This window comes from Gossypium hirsutum, chromosome A04 (assembly GCF_007990345.1).
Source record: "Gossypium hirsutum isolate 1008001.06 chromosome A04, Gossypium_hirsutum_v2.1, whole genome shotgun sequence".
Taxonomy (NCBI): Eukaryota; Viridiplantae; Streptophyta; class Magnoliopsida; order Malvales; family Malvaceae; genus Gossypium; species Gossypium hirsutum.
In genome coordinates this window covers 7,993,450-8,014,275 of record NC_053427.1, presented here as the reverse complement: position 1 = coordinate 8,014,275, position 20,826 = coordinate 7,993,450, and the positions used below count along the sequence as shown (strand labels likewise).

The following is a 20,826-nucleotide window of genomic DNA, read 5'->3' as shown; positions in this document are numbered from 1 at the left end:
TTTGGTGATTTTTCAAAGTTAGACTACTGTTGCTGTCCAAAACAGTTTCAGTTCAAAATGTTAATTTCCATTTTGCCCCAAATTTAGCAATTCATACAATTCAGTCCTTGCTCAATTAACCCCTCAATTAAGATAATTTTCTCAATTAATACTTTTACTAGACATTATAAGTTATTTCATAACTATTGAAATTCATAATTTCCACATAAAACTCTAACTTAAAATTCTTTTACAATAAGGTCCCAAACATTCACTTTCTATTCAATTCTTTCAATAAAATCAGCATATAAACAATTTAAAGCTCTAATTCCATGTAAAATCATCATATAATTCCAGCACATATTCATAGAAACTTTCAATTTCTTTCATAGAATCAAAAACTAATGAATTCAAAAAGTGGACCTAGTTGTAAAAGTCACAAAAACACAAAAATTTTAAGAAATAATCAAGAATTGAACTTACTTGAAGTACAAATATGAAAAACCAGATTAATGGAACTCTTCCATGGCATTTTTTCTGATGAGAATGCAGAAAAATAAAGAGAAATCTAGATAATTCCACTTTAGTCCTAGCTTTATTAAGTAAATTTTGCAATTTTTCAATTTTTCCCTTAATTCTCCTTATTTTCTTGTTGATTTCATGTCCTTGCCGTCCAGCCCAAATAGACCTTGGGTCTATTTTCCTTTTAAACCCTCTTTCTTTTATCAATTAAGCTATTTAATCATTTCCCACAATTTTGCATTTGATACAATTTAGTCCTTTTTGTTCAATTAACTATCAGAACTTTAAAATTTCTTGACTAAACTTTAATACTAACATATTAACACTCCATAAATATTTATAAAAATATTTATGGCTTGATTTAAAATTTATGAGGTCTCGATACCTCGTTTTCAATTTTAATTATTTTAATATTTATTTTTAGTACACTATTCACTATTTCAAAATTTTTCCTAACTTCACATTTAACTTATACTCACTAAATTAATAATATTTCCTACTCATTTTTCGGATTTAGTGATCTTGAATCACTGTTCTGACACCACTGAAAATTAGGCTGTTACATCTGTTCTATACTAGGTGTAACTGTTACTAAGTTCTTCGCATTACTATGATTTGTATGTTATGATCTGTTTATTTGTATTTGAGTTTGGTTATACGTTGTGCTTGGTAGCTCACCCTTTGTCTTACCTTTATCTGTTCAGGGGGACATCTGACTTAGAATCGGACGACGTACGGGAGTTCAAATTATTTTTGCACTGATGTAACTATGATTTGATCTCTGGGGTTTATAATTTGTTTTTGAACTTGCCATGCTTTTTGATAAACTCGTTAGTATCTAAAAATTCCAAAAACAAAACTACAAAAATCATTTAAATTGACTAAAAATGATTTCTGGTTTTCAAAGTTAAAACTCCAAAAAGATTTTCGCTACAAATCAAGTAAAGTTTTGAATGGTTTCTGAACACTTACCGAAATTAGTTTTCAATATGTTGGTGTAACTCTTCCAGATTTGACTTAAACTTCTAGGCCAGATTTGAATTGTTACATATAAATAATTTCGTGACCTTGGGTGTAATTTACCTTATTTTTCTCTTTGATTTAATGTTAAAGACTAACTTATCATTTTTTAAATAGAAAATATAATCTAACTCTTAGTTAGGTGTCTTGGTACTTTTACCCTTGATAAAATCTTATGGATGTTTACATCATTACATGACTAAAACCAATTAGAGTTTATTTTCTTTTATAAAAATCAATTAAAGTTTTTGTTTTGGATAAATTACAAAAATAATAACTAAATTATTCATTTTGTTTTGTTTTAGTCACTTAATTATTAATTTTTTCAATATAATTATTAAATTTTTTAAATTAAATATTTTGGTCATTCAACATTTATTATGGTTAAATTTTTAACGATACTTTTTTTTTCTCCTAGCCTTAGTTGCTGCCTCTTTTATAAAAATAACACAAAAATTTAATTAATTATCAAAATGACCTATTTTTTTTAATTAAACATGAAAATGACCTGAATCTACAGTAAAAGTTGGTGGAGCCAAATCATTTGGCGCCACCAACATGCCACGTCAGCATCCATGAAAAAAAAATATTTTTTTTGGTGGAGCCATGTAGAATGGCGCCACCTGTATAAATACCAGGGAAATACTGAAATTTCTAAAAATATATGTAGTGACGTGAAAATTTTTAGCTTAGCTTGGTCGCTAATTGTGGCGATTTATTGAAAATTTGAAAAATAAAGTTTGATTTTACAAAAAAGGGAGTCGCCACCGATCCTTTTTATAGGTGTGATCGGACACCTAATAAATTTATTTTTAAAACAAAAAGAAGGCCGAGTTTACGTCAACGTCAAAATTCAGAGAAAAAGTAGGGTTCGGGAGTCAGTTACGCGGGAGGAAGGTATTAACACCCTCGCGACGCCCAAAATTGGTATCTCATAAACACGTGAAGTCTTGATTTCAAAAATACGAGTTCAATGTAACATTTAGTCGTGATCCGATTGAAAAGACGAGAAATTTTAGTTTTTCAGTTTTTTGAGAAGGACATACCGTTTTAACACGAGTCAATTGATATTCACCCAACATAGCGGTAAAATTCGATGACTTAATGTTAAAATTAGTACGTAGCCTTATTTATTAATTAAAACATGGAAAAAAATATTTATAAAGTAAGAATTTAAAATAAATCAATGATGCAAATAATGACATTATTAATGAAAAATGTTAACATGGAACACTAGAGCATTAGAAAAACAATAACAATGATATTTACAAAAGAAATAAAAATAAAGACAAATCATGAACAAATACAAAATATACTTAGTAATAATAATATAAAATAATATGTACATAAGATAACATAAAAATATATATACCACTAATATAACATAAAAAATACATATACAATTAATAATATGAGAAATACATACATAATGTGCGGTTAAAAATAATGTGCATAAAGTAGTTAAAAATATATATATATTCATAAGATAATATGTAAAAATATAATATAGCATTAGAAATATACATATGGATTAGTATATGAAACTAACTAATAGAGTATAAACATATATATGATGTATGCACACGATATATAAACGAAAGTATATGCGTGAAAATATATATACATAAGATCGTATAAAAATATAACTATGATACTAAAGTATATACTTAATATATGTGACAACGTAACATAATATTAGAAATATACATACATAATAAAAATACATATATATGTAGTACATATTAAAAGAATACATATAATATACATATATTTCAAAAAAGATAATAATAACATTAAAAGAGTAACTATTAATTATGTTACGTAAAGTATATATATGCATGTTAGAATATTTATTGAAACCAAAACTAATACTAATGGTAGTAAAACTAATAATATAATATAATATAAAAATAGATAATTAAAACACTATGATATGAATACATATATAGTAATAATACTGAGGATAATATAAGTATATACACGAAATAGTATATAAAAGCATATAACTAATAATATTAAAATATATACATGATAATATATAATAATATTAGAAAATATATGTACATAATATACATATGAAAATATATATATAATATAGTATCAAAATATCATAATACAACATTAATAATATATATGATATATATAAAATATAATATTAAAAGTATGTATAACGTATAAAAATATATATAATATAATACATAAGTATATTAAATACATATACATATATAAAAGATCATACACTAATACATGTAATGAATAAATATAATAAGTATATAGATTATAATTAATAATAATACATAATAGAAAATAATAACAAAATAATTTGAAAATAAACAGTAAACTAACAAAAAGAACTAAATCGAGCATAAAACAAAATTTTGGGGCGAAATTTGAAATAAAATAAGCCACGGGGCCGAATTGCAACGCGCATGTGACTTAGAGGGACCGAGAGCGCAATATTCTCATTTATTAAAACGCTGCATATCGGTGGGGACCAAATTGAAAAGCGTGAAAAATCCCAAGGCCGAATTAAAAAAGACAAAAGACTTAATTGCAAAGGCTTGAAAAGCGGAAGGGCCAAATGCGCAAATTGCCCTTCCGCTCAAAAACACACGGATCCTGACCTGGAGCGGGTCGGGTCGACCCGACCCGGGGCCAAAACGACGTCGTTTTTGTTTTAACCGGGGGGACCAAAACGGTGCGTTTTGGTCCCCTATAAAAGATAATTTTTTTTGAAAAAATCATTTGCACCGGGGAAAGAAAAAAAAAGAAAAGAAAGAAGGAGAGAAGAGGGGGAAGGGGAGAAATCCGGTGGGGAGCCGGTTACATGTCCGTCACCGGACCTGCCCCGGCGCCGGCCACCGTACACGGTGGCCGGAAAGGTAAAATTTCTCTTTTTTTTTTCTTTTTTATTATATTATTTTTATATGTTTTTATTAGTATTATTTATTTATTTATTTATGTGTTTATAGTTATTGAAAAATAGATTCGAATATAAAACTAAAAAAAAAAATAGAATGTTCACCTTAGGTTTTGGATTTGATTCTTTGATTCGATGTTTAAAGTTTGATTTTATGTTGATCTTTCACTTGGATATCGATTGGATTACTACTTTGATTCTGGATTTGGAATGATTTTCTTTCTCTTTTGTGTTTTCAAACTGCCGAATCCCAAAAACCCCCATTTACATTGATTTTTATGGCTTTTTATAGCCTTACAATTCCATTTTCTATTAGTTTTTGTCTTGTCTGATTGCAGGGGATGGGCAAGCGGTGGAGACATGACCGGTTGGTGGCCGGTGTTGCAATGCTGTCAGAGGGCAGGTGGGGTTCGGCGTCGAATGCAGTTTAGGGTTTCAATTTTCCGAAACCCTAAGTCTAGAGTTGGGCTTTTTTGGGTTTAGATTGGGTTTTAAGGTTTGGTGGGTTAATGGGTTTAGTTATAAATGGGTTAGGGATATTGGGCTCTGGGTATTAGGGTTTTGGGCTTTTGTGATTGGGTTTTGGGGTTTTTGGGTAGTGGTTATGGGTTTATTGTATCTGGGCCAAAATTGGCCTGTAACAATATAAGGGGACTTAAAAAAATTTACCATTTTTTAGTGGAGCCAATTAATTTGGCGCCACCAGATTTCTAACACCACCCTGCTGTTACTTTTTTTTTCTTTTTTCTTTTTTACTTTTTTTACTTTCGTTTTTTTTATGTTTTGTCTTTTATCTTTATTTTTTTATGATTAATTTTAAAAAACTTGAAATGTATATTTGAAATATTTTATAATATATATATTTTTAAATTTTAAATATATATTTTTAAATTATTTTTCTAAATTTCAAATATTACTTTTTAAATATTAAATATATTTTTAAATAATAAATATTATTTTTAAATATATTTTAAATATTGTTTTTAAATAATATTTAATTTTTAAAAATAATATTTAAAATTTAGAAAAATACTTTAAAATATATATATTTAAAATATTTAAAATATATTATAAAATATTTCAAATATACATTTTATGTTTTTTAAAATTAATCATAAATAAGATAAATAAAATAAAATAAATAAATAAACATAAAAGAAAAAATATAAAAAAAAGAAAAGAAAAGATAGTCAAAAAAGTAAAAAAAAGTAAAAAAGAAAAGAAAAGAAAGTAACAGCAAGGTGGTGTTAGGAATCTGGTGGAGCCAAATTAATTGATTACACTAGAAAATGGTAAATTTTTTTAAGTCCCCCATATTTTTAAAAATTTCAGTATTTCCTTAATATTTATACAGGTGGCGTCATTCTACATGGCTCCACCAAAGAAATAATTTTTTTCATGGATGCTGACGTGGCATGTTGGTGGCACCAAATGATGTGGCTCCACCAACTTTTACTGTAGATTTTAGGTTATTTTCGCATTTTAATAAAAAAATAGGTCATTTTGATAATTAATTAAATTTTTGAGGTTATTTTTATAAAAAAAGCCCTTAGTTGCTGCACTTACGTCACTACCGTCCATAGCTTTCTTTGACCAATTATGACACTCAGGGGCGAAGCAAAAAATTTTTTTTAGGGGGGACCGGATGAAATTTTAATTTTTTATAGTTTATATTTTTATAATTTGTAAATGATTAAATTAAATTTTTATAATTTTAGGGGGGGCCAAAGTGGAATTTTACCTTTACTAATTTAAAATTTTTAAAAAATTTCAAGGGCCTAAAATGAAATTTTCCATTTTAGGAGGGGCTGGGGCCCATGCCAGCCCCCCTGGCTACGCCCCTGATGACACCAACGTGATTCTCAATCACTGTTCAATCTCAAGGAGTTCACATCTTAATAAATGGTCTAAATTGTACTAAATTTGATTGAATCTCTTCTTCTTTTTCTTCATGTCTTCATCTTTTACGGTGAAAAGAGAGAAACACCACTATTTATTATTAACCAAAATTGGGCTTTTTTATCAAAATAACCCAAATAATTTAATTAAGTATTAAAATGACCCACTTTTTTAATTAAACACGAAAATGACCCTAAATCTACAGTAAAAGCTGGTGGAGCCAAATTATATGGCGCCACCAACTTGCCACATCAGCGGGGAGCATAAAAAAATTAATTTTTTGGTAGAGGCATATAAAATGGCATTTTATATTTTTCTTATTTTATTTTGTTTATTTTGTTTATTTATTTTTTATTAATTTTAAAAAATTTGTAATGTATATTTGAAATATTTTATAATATAATTTTTTTTAAATTTTAAATATTATTTTTAAAATTTTAAATATATATATATTTGAAATTATTTCTTATAAATTTTAAATATATATTTTTTAAATATTAAATATATTTTTTAATAATATTTAAACATTAAAATTTTTAACTAAAATTTTTATAAAAATTTTAAAAACGTTTAAATATCTTTAAAAATATCAATTTTTACATAAAATTTTTTAAATTATTATTATTTAATTATTTTTAAAGATATGTAATCATTTTTTAAATTTTTTATTAAAAATTTTATTTAAAAATTTTAAATGTTTAAATGTTTTATATAATTAAAAAATAAAAACGAATAATAAATTTGAAAGATCATATCTTTTAAATGTTTAAATGTTTCATATTATTAAAAAATGTATTTTATTTTTAAAAAATAATATTTAAAATTTTAAAAAATAATTTTAAATATATATATTTAAAATTTTAAAAAAATAATTTTAAAATAATATTTAAAATTTTAAAAAATATATATTATAAAACATTTCAAATTTACATTTCAAATTTATTAAAATTAATAATAAATAAAATAAATAAATAAATAAATAAAATAAAATAAGAAAAAATATAAAACTTAAAAAATAAAAAAATTAAAGAACAAGAAAAAATTTTAAAAAAAAAGTAAAAAAATTTAAAAAAAAATCAGAAGCAAGGTGTCAGCATAGATTTCTGGTGGCGCCGTTTAAATAGGCTCCACTAGAAATTGAAAAATTATTTATAAAGTTCCTCATTTTTTCAGAATTTTTTAAATTATGATTTTTAAATTATTTTTAAAGATATTTAAACCTTTTTAAAAAATTTTATAAAAATTTTATTTAAAAATTTTAAATGTTTAAATATTTTTTAAAAATATATTTAATATTTTAAAATTTTAAAAAATAATTTAAAAATAATATTTAATATTTTAAAATATATATTATAAAATATTTCAAATATACATTTCAAATTTTTTAAAATTAATAACAAAAAATAAAATAGATAAATAAACAAAATAAAATAAGAAAAAGTATAAAACTTAAAAAAAGAAAAAAATTAAAGAAAAAGACAAAAGTTAAAAAAAAGTAATAAAAAATTAGAAGCAGCTTGTCACGTCTTTGACTCCACCAGAAAATAGAAAATTATTTTAAAGTCCCCTATCTTTCAGAAATTACAGTATTTCTCTTGTATTTATACAGATGACGCCATTCTACATGGTTCCACTAAAAAATTAATTTTTTATGCTCCCTACTGACGTGGCAAGGTTGTGGCGCCATATAATTTGGCTCACCAACTTTTACTGTAGATTTAAGGTCATTTTCGTGTTTAATTAAAAATGTAGGTCATTTTGATACTTAATTAAATTATTTGGATCATTTTGATAAAAAAAACCCCCAAATTTGATATTAAAAGTTTTAACCCAACATTCTTATCTTTAATAAATGGACTAAATTGTACTGTTTGATCCACTTTTATTTTCTGCAAAATGTTTTTATTTAAAGAGTATAAGTACTAAAAATGATCCAATTGGATACATAATAGAAGACTAGTAGTAGAATTTTACTTACAAATTCAACAGTTACTATTTTGGTTAGAACTGAAATTTTAAATTTTAAAAAGTATGGGACTAAAATTAAATAAATTAGAATACATGGACTAAATTCACAACTTATACATAGTATAAAGTCTAAAGCATAATTTTACTTCAAATAATATGTTGTCGCCAAGGTTTTAAGAACCAAACAAATTCAATCAAATTTTAACATTGTTCAACCAGTTCCGAAGGCAATCAATCTAATATTTTTCTCTTAATCAGTATCCCGACAAATTTCCAATCAATTAAATTCAGTTCAAGCAATCATGGTTGTCTATCTCATATTTTGCCAAAATGGCATTAATTGTTTTTTGAGCCTTTTTTATCTATCAACCTTTGTTCATTTTTTCAATATGTTTTTTCTAACATATTTAATGAAAGTACCGTTACAAAAGTTAACGGGATGATATAGAATTTCATATATAGAATATTTTTTATAAAATGTAATTTATTACTTAGATAACCCAATATGATAATTACATGTGGAAAATAATAAAATAAATAATACATTAAATTCAAAAAACAATTCTTAATTTAAAGAAAATAAACGTAATTATCTAAAAAAATTAACTCAGAATTTATTCATTAAATCTATTGGAAAAAGCAGATTGAAAAAAAGAACAAAAGTCAATGACCAAAAAAAGGCTTAAAAATACAATTAGAGCCATTTTGACAAAACATGTAAATATTAGTGGCCAAATTTATCATTAAGCCCTTTTTAAATATCATACATGTCAGCATGCATTGCATTTGGAAGACATCTCATGCTTTTAGAACAAGTTAATCTGTTGACTTGATTCACACTATACCATTATCTTCACAAGCAACATGATGATGCACCTGGATACCTACAGGTTCATAACATGTGAAACTACATATATATATATATATCATTTCAAAGGCATATATCACTGTGAAGCTACAGACATTTAGAATACAGTAACACAGTTATATGATGCCATATGAATATTGAAGCACCGAATCCGAGCAGTAATCCCAAATTTAGGGGAAAAAGGAACTATGTGAATGAACACATAATCAAAATCCATTAAACCTGATCCAGTAGTAGCAGGAAACGGTGGTAGACATAGGAGCAGTCCCGACAAGTTGAGGCACATTTCCCATAGGATATGAATCGTCGTGGCGCATAATATCCAAGTTAACTATAAAACAATCTATCAAAAAAACCTAGTTAATCGAAGTAATCAAAGACACACATCAGACACCTTTGTATCAAAAACCAAGAAATAATTCGGAGTGACTCATTTGACATTTTGAACTGACAATCCTAACATTAAAATCCAAATTCCATATTCAATTACATCCAATGTAACTATAAAATTTAATTAATAATAAGGAAAAGAAGAATGGATTTATTAGATTCTAAGATGAGATCAATGGATCCGCAGACAAGTCCTTACCGAAGAAGCTGTGTTGCCCTTAAGATATAGCTGTTTTCAGGAACCACTGGATCATTACATTATCACAGTAGCTATTAGGACAATAACCATTATCTCGATACTCCTAACAACTGGTATGCATCATCCAGAAAACCCACTTTACAAAGTCCATAAATCATTTTAGGGGTTACTATACATGTACACATTCGGTTTTAAACCATTGACTGATATGCCCAGCTTTGCACAAGGTATCAATTAGTATACTATAATCAAGTTAAATAAATATGCCACTTTTCCGGATTTCCATTGACAGCAGCAACAGTTTTAGATCCTGGATTTCCAGTTTGAGCAGCACGAGAACTTGGGCTGACCTGGATGCATCTGGATTCTGCTTCTGCATTGTCTCAGCTGCTGAATTAGTAACCTTCGGTGCAGTTGCTGTAGAAGGTTCCGTGTTAGTTTTTTGTTTGGTTAAGGGTTGACGGCAAATCTTCCCAAAGGCACAATGTTGTAAGGGTTGAAAAAGATCTTCAAAGTCATCAAAATGAGAGACTCAAACAATGAAATATGTAGTAACCGAAAACCCAACCAAAATCTATAATGATGACTTCTTACATTGTGCTTCCGCCTTTGCACATCAAGGTAAGGGCTGAATCTTTACCTTCCAGAAAATTTTGAAAGCATCCGGAAATTGAACCCTAAGAAGGGTTTGAGTTTAAAGAAATATATACTCCCTCATGATGCTTGATTGCTGTCATGGTTTGGAAATTTTTGAGAGGAAATCAACCTGAAAGCAATGTATAAGATCCCCAAAAAGAATGCTTGAACGCACTCAGGTGCTTCACACGGGAGAGACCATTGCCTGGCATGCTTGCTAATGTTAACCCGGTCATCGTCCTCGAGTCCAAAACCAGCAAACTAAACCTAAACTTCCTGCAAAAAACAGCTAAGACATGCTGGTGTCAAATTGTGGTGTTTCTGAGTGCACAGTATACCATTAGAAAATTTATAGAAGAGAACCATAGAAATGTTTTATTTGAATGCGAAACAAAAATTGCCTAATGGTGGCAAATTTCAAAAATATTGAACCAATTTCAGAAACATATAGAAAGATAAGATCATGTAAACACAGGAAATAAGAAGAGAATATATAGACTCGGCAAACTCTTTGTAACTCATACATCTGTGAATCAGTACTTGCACCGACATTTGTAGTGACATTAGATGTCAAAATTCATTCTACCTGTAGTAGGAGGGATGGCAACTGATATTGGAGAAGTCTTAGGGAGTTAAAGGGAGGCATTGTAGCAGCAGCTGGTTGAGGCATATTCCACACAAGATTTGAATCATCCCAAGGCATAGAAGTAATATTTAACTTCCCAGGAACCTTACTTGATTTCGCCCTAATTGCTAGCACAAATTTTGGAAGCAATAACATACCTACACAAAAGTTTTCTAGCATAAAGGACTATAACTATTTCTTCATTACCAGAAAAAGATGAAACAAGTCCTTACTTGCTCAATGCCTCACTTTATCATTGTGTCAAAAATATCCTCAGCTTTAGAAACATACCTTGCAATGACTTGCTTGTCATAGTGTCAATGGTATCTAAAGCTTCAAAAATCATCACCTCCATGCAATGTGATTACTCATACCAAGAATTAAGCAAGGAAGGGATGATTTCTGAAGTTGTAGATAGCAACATTTCATCAATTACACATACCACAAATTAACCAATTGGTAATAACAATATCGATCTAATGCCCTTACCCTTCAATTCCAAAAAAAGAGATAAAGAGCATCCTTTAACAAGCTGTTTGTACAAATACAGCAAATGACAGTGCTAATACCACAATATTGGGGTTCAAGACCTCTTCCTTCCATCATACTTAGAAACCCAACAGCTTTATCAGTATTGTATTGTAAGCAATTAAAAGAAGTTGATACCCTTTTTCAATCATTTCATCAAACAAACTCACCGCCTGAAATATCATAGTCCATTAATCAAAGTGGAAAATGTTATAACATCAGGTTGAACACCTAACTTGAGCATATCCCTAAACGGAAAACCCAAAATCAATTTGGCTTAATTGACAAAAAATCACTTAATCAAAATGCTAAAAGAATAAACATAATTGGAAACTCCGAATAATTCCATCTGGCTACGCATAGAAACAAACAGTGGCAAAATGTTTCATTCTAATAATGGCTACTAATAATTTTTTACATTTTAAGTACAAGGACGAAATCTCAAATTTTGTCAAAGTATAGAGACTAACAACATATTTTAATCAAAAAATATAAAAGAATGAGGCTTACTTGTTTGTTGATCAATTCATCCATTTCATGTAAAAATGTTCCCATCAATCATACCAATGCTTCACCTCCCAAAGGGGTTGAAGAACGTTTTTAAAGTTTGGATGGTCATCCCATTCCAATGATTCCCACCATTTTTTGCTTGACATGATCTTAAGAGAAGGTGGAGCATATGCATATGGCTTCCCATTGCCAACAAGGGGAACAAATGGAGGGATTCTCTTTATCTTAGGACAAATATTAACGTTGATACGTCGAAGACAATCACAAATCATCACTCCACTTTTGCTACAGATGCTCTTCAATTTTGGTAATTTCATCAGTCTCAACACTCTCAATTTGGGAAGATGGAACTTGATTGACGCATCACTTCTTTTGTCTTCATCTTCTGATGTTGGCGCTGCTAATATTTCTACTAGCTCATCACAAGATTCCACTTGAATTACTTCTAGGTTCCAGAGGTTGGGAAGCAACCAATGTGGAAGCAATGCCTTCATACTCGAGCAGTTGTGAATATAAATTTGTTTAAGATGGGAAAAAATAGCAGACGGAGTTAATATCGATGTTGTTGCTGAACCAAATCCTTCGAATTTGATAAGTTCACTCAACTTTGGCAATCGGGAAAGAGACAACAGCTCGAGGCTTTGGAATGGATGAGTCCAAGAAGAGGAAAAAGAGGACAAGGAGACAACACACTCTATCCCTTGGCAATCCATAATTATAGAAGCCCTCAAGTCCATCACATTTTTGAAGGAAGAAATATCTTCACTTAAGCTTCTCAAATTGTGGCAGTTGCAAATGTGCAACTCTTGAATATCAGCTGGTAGCATAATTAACTCATCTCCACAATACTCGAGTTCATTGATTGATATGATTTTATCTCCTTCATACATGCAAGGAGATGAGCCCACTTGTAATAGGTACTTGAAGAGGCTTTTCTTGCATTGTTGCATTGAGGACACGAACTTATTCAATTCATGCAGGTCTTCGAAACGGCCGTAAAAGAATTCCAACTTTTCCAACGGCGTTACCTCCTCTGCCTTTAGGCTTATTTTCTTACCTCTGAATAATTTAAAGTGCTCAAGGCAAAAGAGTTTTGGTAAAAGTCCAGTGGGTACATCTTTTAAAGTCCTCACGTTAAGATCAAGATACCTTAAATTTATCAACATATCCATGCCTTCAGGTACCTCTTCAATTATTGTATAGCTAAGATCCAGCTTCTTCAATCCTTGAAGCTTCGAAAGAGAAGGCAATTGACTTAATTCTTCACAACCACAAAGCAGCAATGCTGTGAGATTCTTTAATTCAGAGATTGAATTTGGTAAACACTTGATCTTCGTGGAGGACAAATTAAGAACGCTCAGACAAGGAATGTTTGCAAAAAAAGAATCTGAAATCTTCTTTACAGGGTTGTCCTGCAGTAACAAGGTTGTGAGCCGTTGGCATTTTAGAGGAACCATGTCTATGGAAATCTCCGATATGGAGTTATCCATAAGCGACACTTTCTCAATATCCACCGTCCATTCCTCCTCCTTCGGTAACTTTTGTAATTGGAAACCTGCTTGTATCATATATCGAGGATTCATACTTGTGATGGATAATGCCATGTCTCTTACTGCATCATGCATCTTCACTTTCTGATCTGAATAGCTAACATTTTCCAACAAGCTGTTATCCTCCAACTTCTTCAAAATAGCATGGCCCTTATCTTTCATTTCTTGTCTTGTATCCATTTCATCTATGAAGCCTTCATCAATCCAACTTTCGATTAGCTCATCCTTCCAAATTGAATAGTCTTCAGGATATAATGCACAATGTAAGAAACAATGCTTCATTTTCTCATCTTTTAAGTGATTGAAACTAAATTTCAAACGCTCGATCACTTCAGCTTCCACTCCTTCCACTTTCCCTATTCTCTCTTTCAAATCCTTGAGAGCATTTTTCCATATACGAGGGTCATCTTCTCCTTTCATGGTACCAGCTATGACGACAATTGTAAGAGGCAGACCTGCACATTCCTTGACAACAAGCCTCAAAGTTGGCATTAAAGTTGGACTTTGCAATATATTTGGTCCAACTTTATTCAAGAATAGTGTCAATGCCTCTTCTTTTGAGAGGGGCTTCACTTTTATCACCTTACATTCCATATATTTACAAACTTGCTCCACACGGGTTGTCAGCACCAACTTGCATCCATTGCTGCTACTCGGCTCGGGGATCCCAACTTCCTCTAGAGAGACTTTATCCCACACATCATCTAGGATTAGAACATGTTTTCCTACTTTCTTCAGCATTTCTGATAAGATTGCAGCTCGCCTGACCTTGTTTCCTTCTTTGGGCATATATCCATTCAATGCACTTGCAATATCATCTTGTAACTTCACAATATCGAACTCCTTTGATATAGTAACCCAAATCACTCTTTCAAATCGTTGTTCTTTCAAAAGATCATTGTGGATGTGCTTCATGATGGTCGTTTTACCCACGCCGCCCATCCCCCAAACCCCAATCTTGCTCACCTCCTCCTGCATCAAACATGGCCAAATCTCCTCTCTCACAGCTTCCTCTCCAACTAGTTCAGATGTTAGCAGTGGCAACCCACCACTTGGACCATCAATGACAAGACTTTGAGAGAGATTAGGAGCTTTATCAAGAAATTTCTGCATTTCTCGAGTCATTTTATCAACCAACTTTCCATTGCATGCACGGAAAAAAAATCTCCCATTTCCGACTTTATTTTCAACATCTCGTGCTTCCCTAATCATCATTTTCACATTTTCTAACCAATTTTCAACTCCCTTCTTTGGTATCTTCCCCACATGATGAAGCAGCTCTGCTTTCAATAGCATCTCTATATCTTCCATTTGACTATTCAGTTCATCTCTGATTCTCTTCAAGTTCCTCACATAATTATTCAGCTTTCTATGATACTGCAAGTAAGTAGAAATCGGAGTTCCGAGACAATTCGCAATGCAAACTGCAGGCTCTACATACTCCATTGATTTGTCCCTGCAATCATATAAATAGATGCATGTAAAAGAAAAGAAAAAAAAAAGCTCCAACAAAACATAGCCCTGCAATCAATTAAGAACATAATGAAGCAGTAGCTTTTATTGTATACAATTGTGGGATGAACCAAGAGGGGTTCTGCAATAATCAAAATCTGAATGATGTATTGGATATTGAAGAAGTTTTGATAGCCACTCTAAGCATGAAAAAGGCACATGTGATGTAAAACCCCAAACCTTGAAATGGTTGAGACCTAAATCAAATGATTTTATCCCAAAGTCATAAACAATCCATGACCAAAAAATCATAAACAATCATTGCGTAGTGAATAAATCTTAGTGAAAGTGGGAAAGAAGTATAAAACCCCGACCCAGATGAAAGCATGCCATGAATTTATTAATAAGCTTGAAAGAGAAATAAAGCAAGCAAATTACCCTTGGTTCGCTGGCTCACAGCTTCTGACTGGAAGAAATTAAAAACAGTGAAGAAAGGACCAAATCATAATAACAGTAAGAGTTGTGGTTGACAGACACCGAAATGTATGAATCAATTTCTTCTCTACCATTATTGTTTTATCTAGTTGATACAGATTTCTTCATGAATACAACTTGTGTCTACCAAATAATTAATTACTTTCAACTCCTCCTTACATAAATCTCAAACTTATCCATAAATTTTGATTGAATATGTAGTTTAATACTACTTTTTTTTATAAATTATTTTTTTTTACATCAATTGATTGGTGTTCAACCTGATATGATGAAAATATTTTCAAGCAGATTGAAAATAAAGGTAATTATCTAAAAAAAATTTTAAAATATTTTGAAACTTTGAATTTATGTTGAAAAAAAGCAGATTGAAAAAAAAAACAAGGGTTGATGGTAAAAAAAAGACTAAAAAATATAATTAGGACTATTTTGACAAAACATACAAACGTAAGTGACCAAATTTGTTATTAAGCCTATTTTATAAGTTACTAAATTCTCTTATTTTAGCAATTAAAAATTTTAAGGTAACAGTGCCACAAAATCCCTTATACCCATTTTAAGCTTCCTTATTAAAATTTGTTGTTTATAAATTAAGTATAATAAAAAATTTAATCCTCAATATTTACATATTTATTCATTTTGAACCCTATTCTTTTACTTGAAAGTAATTAGAAACTTATAAAATTAATAAGGTAAAGGGTCAAAAAAAGCCTTAATATCAAATTTAAAGAAAAATCAATTAAGCCCTTTTAAATTTTAAAAATTACTAAAAACTTATATACACCTTTTAAGACTCTTTAAAAACTCTCAAATACATAATTTTTTTAAAAAAATAATTAAATATACTCATTTTAAATATATATATATGTATGTAAACTCTTAACAGTTTTTTTGTCTAACATTAAAAGAAAAGAGAAATTAATCAAAATAAGATGTCAAGATTAAAATCAAGAATAAATATGAAACTAAAGCAAATAGATATCCAAATTTCAACTCTACATCACTTTCAAATTGGAAATTTGCAACCCAAATAAATGAGAAATTAGACATGATACCAACTACAACATTCATTTTTAATTATTTTCACCATCACTACAAATTTTGGTGGTTTTGGGACTATTAAGTCATTCCTAATTCTTTGAAAAGTTTTGAGGATGAAAATGAAAATTGCCCTCATAATTAAGGATGAATAGGGATAAATAAAAACATACCAAAATAATCACCCTTGGTTATCAAGGTCTTTAATTTGAAGCTTCTACCTAAATTCAATTTAGGATAACCCCTCGATTAGATCGCTGGTGTAGGGTAGATGACTGGCTTTCAATCTACTTTCCCTTAAAATTTTCGTTAAACTATCTGTCACCTAAAATTAATGACATAGGTGCAAATAAAAAAATTAAATTGCAAATTTAGTCCTTAATCCTACCAAACTTCCAACCACAATAAAAATAGTCAAATGAAGCATATCAAAAGAGAAATAAATAAATAAAACTAAGTAAACCTAAAATTAATTGTAATCCACAAGCATAATCCTTCCTAAGAACAATGAAAATAAACTAACAAAAACTGACTCTTTATATAAAGTTTTTAAGGCAGTAAAAATAAAACATGAAATCAAAGTGCAGAATTAAGTGAAATATATAACACAACATTAAAAAAGATATTAAATGTATTCAGAGAAAAGATATTACATTTTTCAAAAAGTTTATATTATTTTCAGAAAAATATTTTCAGTTAATCAAACACCCTAAATTTGATTGAATTCTACACTTTTAACAATAGTTAAACTGATGCTATTGTCACTGCAACAGATATTGATTTTCCCCTAATTTCTTAACATCATTCTCACTTACTACACAACAATATTGAAAATAGACACCAAAACTCATTCTAGTTTCCACTGTACAAACAAACTGATTCACGTTTGAAAGTGATGATCTTTACACAATTTGTGAAACATTTCAGAGCAAGATTGATCCATTAGAGTATACGATGAAATCCATAAATAAGGTGGCAGTGAATATATCTGCAGAAAAGCCTTTACCGACCATTTCTGTAAGAAGTTGTGTTGCCTTTGAGGTATAGTTGTTACGAAGGAACCCCCGGATCATTACATTAGAACAACAGCTATCAGACGAACAACCATTATCTCCCATGCTCCCAAACAACCTCTATGCTTCATTTGGCAATCCATCTTTACACTGCCCATTAATCATTACACGATATGTGCAAACATTCGGTTTTAAACCTTTGTCTGAGAGTTGATGAAATAATTCTTTTGCAACCTTGACAAGCCCAACTTTGCACAACCCATCAATTAGGATAGCATATGGGACAACATCAAGTTCCAACCCACTGTTCCGCATCGCTTCAAAAAGTTTCAATGCCTCTTTGATATGACCTGTTTCACATAAACCATTCAGCAAAATCAAACTGGTCACTATATCTGGAATTTGTCCAGAAGCAAGCATCTTTCTAAGCAGTTCACAAGTAGTTGAAACTCTCCCTAACTGAAACATACTCTGCAAGAGAGTGGCGTATGTGACAGTATCCAGGATCGGTCCCTTTCGAGATATTTCATGAAAGAGTTCCATTGCTTTGTCTAACCTTTTACCTTTGCAATATCCATTGATCATGGTGCTGTAAGTAACTATATTAGGTGCACAACCCTTCTCAGTCATCAACTAGTTTCAATGCCTCGCTTTATCATTGCGTCAACAATATCCTCAGCTTTAGAAACCATCCATTCTTTGCAATGTGCATCAACCAATGGGTTATACGTAACAATATTGGGCTCCATGTCTTGCTTTCTCATTATGCCAATAGTTTCTACAGCTTTGGAAAGCAACCCCTCCTTACAAAGTGCATTGATCAATATATTATACGTGACAATATTAAGTGAAATATTGTTATCCACCATTTCATTCAAAAGCCTTGTAGCCTCCTCCTGCTGGCCCGAATTACACATATCATGAGTTAAACAACTATAAGTAATGATATTTGGTCTAATGCCCTTAACCTTCACTTCGGAGAAGAGATCGAGAGCCTCCTTCAACAACCCTTTCTTACAAAGACAGTCAAGGATGGTATTATATGCTACAATATTAGGTTCAAAACCTCTGCTTTCCATCAGCCTTAGAAACCTAACAGCTCTATCAGTATTGCCGGTCTTACACAACCCCTTAAGTACTGTATTGTAAACAATCAAATCAGGTTGATACCCTCTCTCAGTCATTTCATCGAACATACAAACGGCCTCAGAAATATTACTTTGATTACAAAGCCCATTAATCAAAGTTGTAAAAGTTACAACATCAGGTTCAACACCTAACTTCAACATTTTCCCAAAACAGAAAACCCAAAATCAATTCGACCTAATTGACAACAGCAATTAATCAAGATGTTCAAAGAATAAGCATTGTGAGAAACTCCCAATAATTCCATCTGGCTACACAGAGAAACAACAATGGCATAATGTTTCATTCTAACAACGGGTGCTAATAATTTAGTGAATTCCACAATTGAAGGCTTTGGCTACTTTTCAATCATCTTATTGAACAAAATCAAAGCATGACCAACTTTATCGAAGCGGTGGTGTCTTTTTCCCTTCCTCTAACAGGCATGGACATGGGCCTCTTAGTTAGGGCCTCGATGTGGGTAGCAATGGTGTTAGAAGAAGAAGAAGAAAAAGAGTGGAAATTAGAAAGATGGCTTCCAGCATTAACAAGTGAACGAAGAATAAAAGAAGGAAGCTTACCCATGTCTTGAAACTAAGCAGAATGGGAGCAGAAATGGCGGCGGCAGTAGCAGAAGAAGTGTAAATTTTGGGTTGCGAAGTGGTGTTGACGGAAAGGGTTGGGAGCGTAATTTGGGTTAATTTGCCATTAAACCCATCCATGTTTAAGTTTTTTTTTTTATTTTGGTTAATTAATAAATCTTTCCGAAATCAACTATTTATAATTTAGCCTCTCCATCTAATTTAATCATTTTTAATAGTAACCTCTTTATTACTTTAAATATTTATTAGTTAATTAATGTGACATTAAAAAAATTCCTAAATATGAGATTGAAAATTATTATTTTTTAATTGACATAGCATTGAAAATAACTTTTTTTTATATTTACACCTTTAAATGATGCTTCAAGATTTAAAAAATAACTCAACATCAATTAACTGTTTTACAGTCAAAGAAACAAAAAGAAGAAATTCTCATTCACTGTAGAAGATAACAATCTCTTATATTCTAATTTTATATTTTTTACTATTTAGTCCTTAAAACCAAATTTTTACTATTTTACAATTTAATTCCTCAAAAAAAGATTTTTTTTTATTCTATAGTTCATTCTTAAACCTCGTTTTTGCACAATTTTGCAGAACAGTCCCTTTTTCAAAATTTTTAGATTTTATAATTTAATTCTTACAACTAAAATTGTCAAAATTTCCAAAATTTAGTACTTGATTTTTGAACGTTTAAACTTTCATATTCTATTTTTCAAAATTGTAAGTCCTCAAATTATGTAAATTAGTCGTAAAACTCAATATTTGAAATCTTTACAATTTAACCTCTATAGTTTCAAACTTTACTATTTCATGCTCAATTTTATAAATTTTCATATTTCATAATCATATAATTTAAGTACTACATCAATTTTCAGATTTCACTACTCAAACCCTTAGAATTAGGAAATTTAAAAATTTTACAATTTAGTCCTTACTTCAATCTTTATCAAATTAAATCATTTTTCAACTTACTCATCCAAATAATATTCAAAATAAATATTTACCACTTTCAACTTAATTAGACATAAAATATAAATTTATATTCCCTAATGTACGAAATTAACAATTAAGCTCAATTAAGTAAATTAAGATTAATTAAAACTAAAACATGATTAATTAAAATATAAATAATTTTTATGAAATAAACTCTAACTAAACAATAAAAAGATAATAAAATCCCAAATGTATGTTTGTTTCATTGAAAACAACAATTTCTATGAAATATTTTCAGTAAATCTGTCAAACAACAAAAAATATTAGCTTTTCAAGAAAAGTAAGTCATTTTTCAGAAACCATTTTCAGTGAAACAAACGCAACCTAAAGCTTATATGCTAAAAATGTAAGGCATATTATATTCTTAAAGAGAGACATAAGTTTGAATCTTAGAGACAATATTGTCAAAAAAATTAGTCATGAACCTCAAATATAAACCCTAAAATAAACACAAAAAACACTAAAAAAGACAACATAATTATACTTTTTTCAGA

The 20,826-nt window shown here is 29.8% G+C and overlaps 3 protein-coding genes across 12 annotated transcripts; all 3 read right to left on the bottom strand.

The window, feature by feature from the left end:
- Window positions 1-9,702: 9,702 nt before the first annotated feature.
- Window positions 9,703-17,861, bottom strand: LOC107948753 (probable disease resistance protein At1g61300). 10 transcript variants are annotated; one of them, XR_005925445.1, is made up of 5 exons: window positions 17,607-17,861; window positions 12,065-15,070; window positions 10,988-11,184; window positions 10,360-10,677; window positions 9,703-10,272 (listed from the first exon to the last, which is right to left on the bottom strand). XR_005925445.1 is itself a non-coding variant. In XM_041110855.1 (3 exons), the coding sequence occupies exon 2, from the start codon at window positions 15,058-15,060 to the stop codon at window positions 12,109-12,111; it is 2,952 nt and encodes a 983-aa protein (XP_040966789.1). In that variant the 5' UTR covers window positions 15,061-15,070; window positions 17,607-17,861; the 3' UTR covers window positions 9,703-10,677; window positions 12,065-12,108. The 10 variants fall into 10 exon arrangements, 2 of the variants coding, with proteins under 2 accessions (XP_040966789.1, XP_040966788.1); XR_005925444.1 differs by having other exon boundaries at window positions 10,988-15,070; XR_005925447.1 differs by having other exon boundaries at window positions 9,703-10,677; window positions 11,318-15,070.
- LOC121227911 (pentatricopeptide repeat-containing protein At1g63130, mitochondrial) lies at window positions 17,311-18,239 on the bottom strand. Its single transcript, XM_041110856.1, has 2 exons — window positions 18,080-18,239; window positions 17,311-17,959 (listed from the first exon to the last, which is right to left on the bottom strand). The coding sequence occupies exons 1-2, from the start codon at window positions 18,237-18,239 to the stop codon at window positions 17,730-17,732; spliced, it is 390 nt and encodes a 129-aa protein (XP_040966790.1). The 3' UTR covers window positions 17,311-17,729.
- Window positions 18,239-19,456, bottom strand: LOC121228033 (pentatricopeptide repeat-containing protein At1g62590). Its single transcript, XM_041111149.1, has 2 exons — window positions 19,316-19,456; window positions 18,239-18,889 (listed from the first exon to the last, which is right to left on the bottom strand). The coding sequence occupies exons 1-2, from the start codon at window positions 19,454-19,456 to the stop codon at window positions 18,239-18,241; spliced, it is 792 nt and encodes a 263-aa protein (XP_040967083.1).
- Window positions 19,457-20,826: the final 1,370 nt, after the last annotated feature.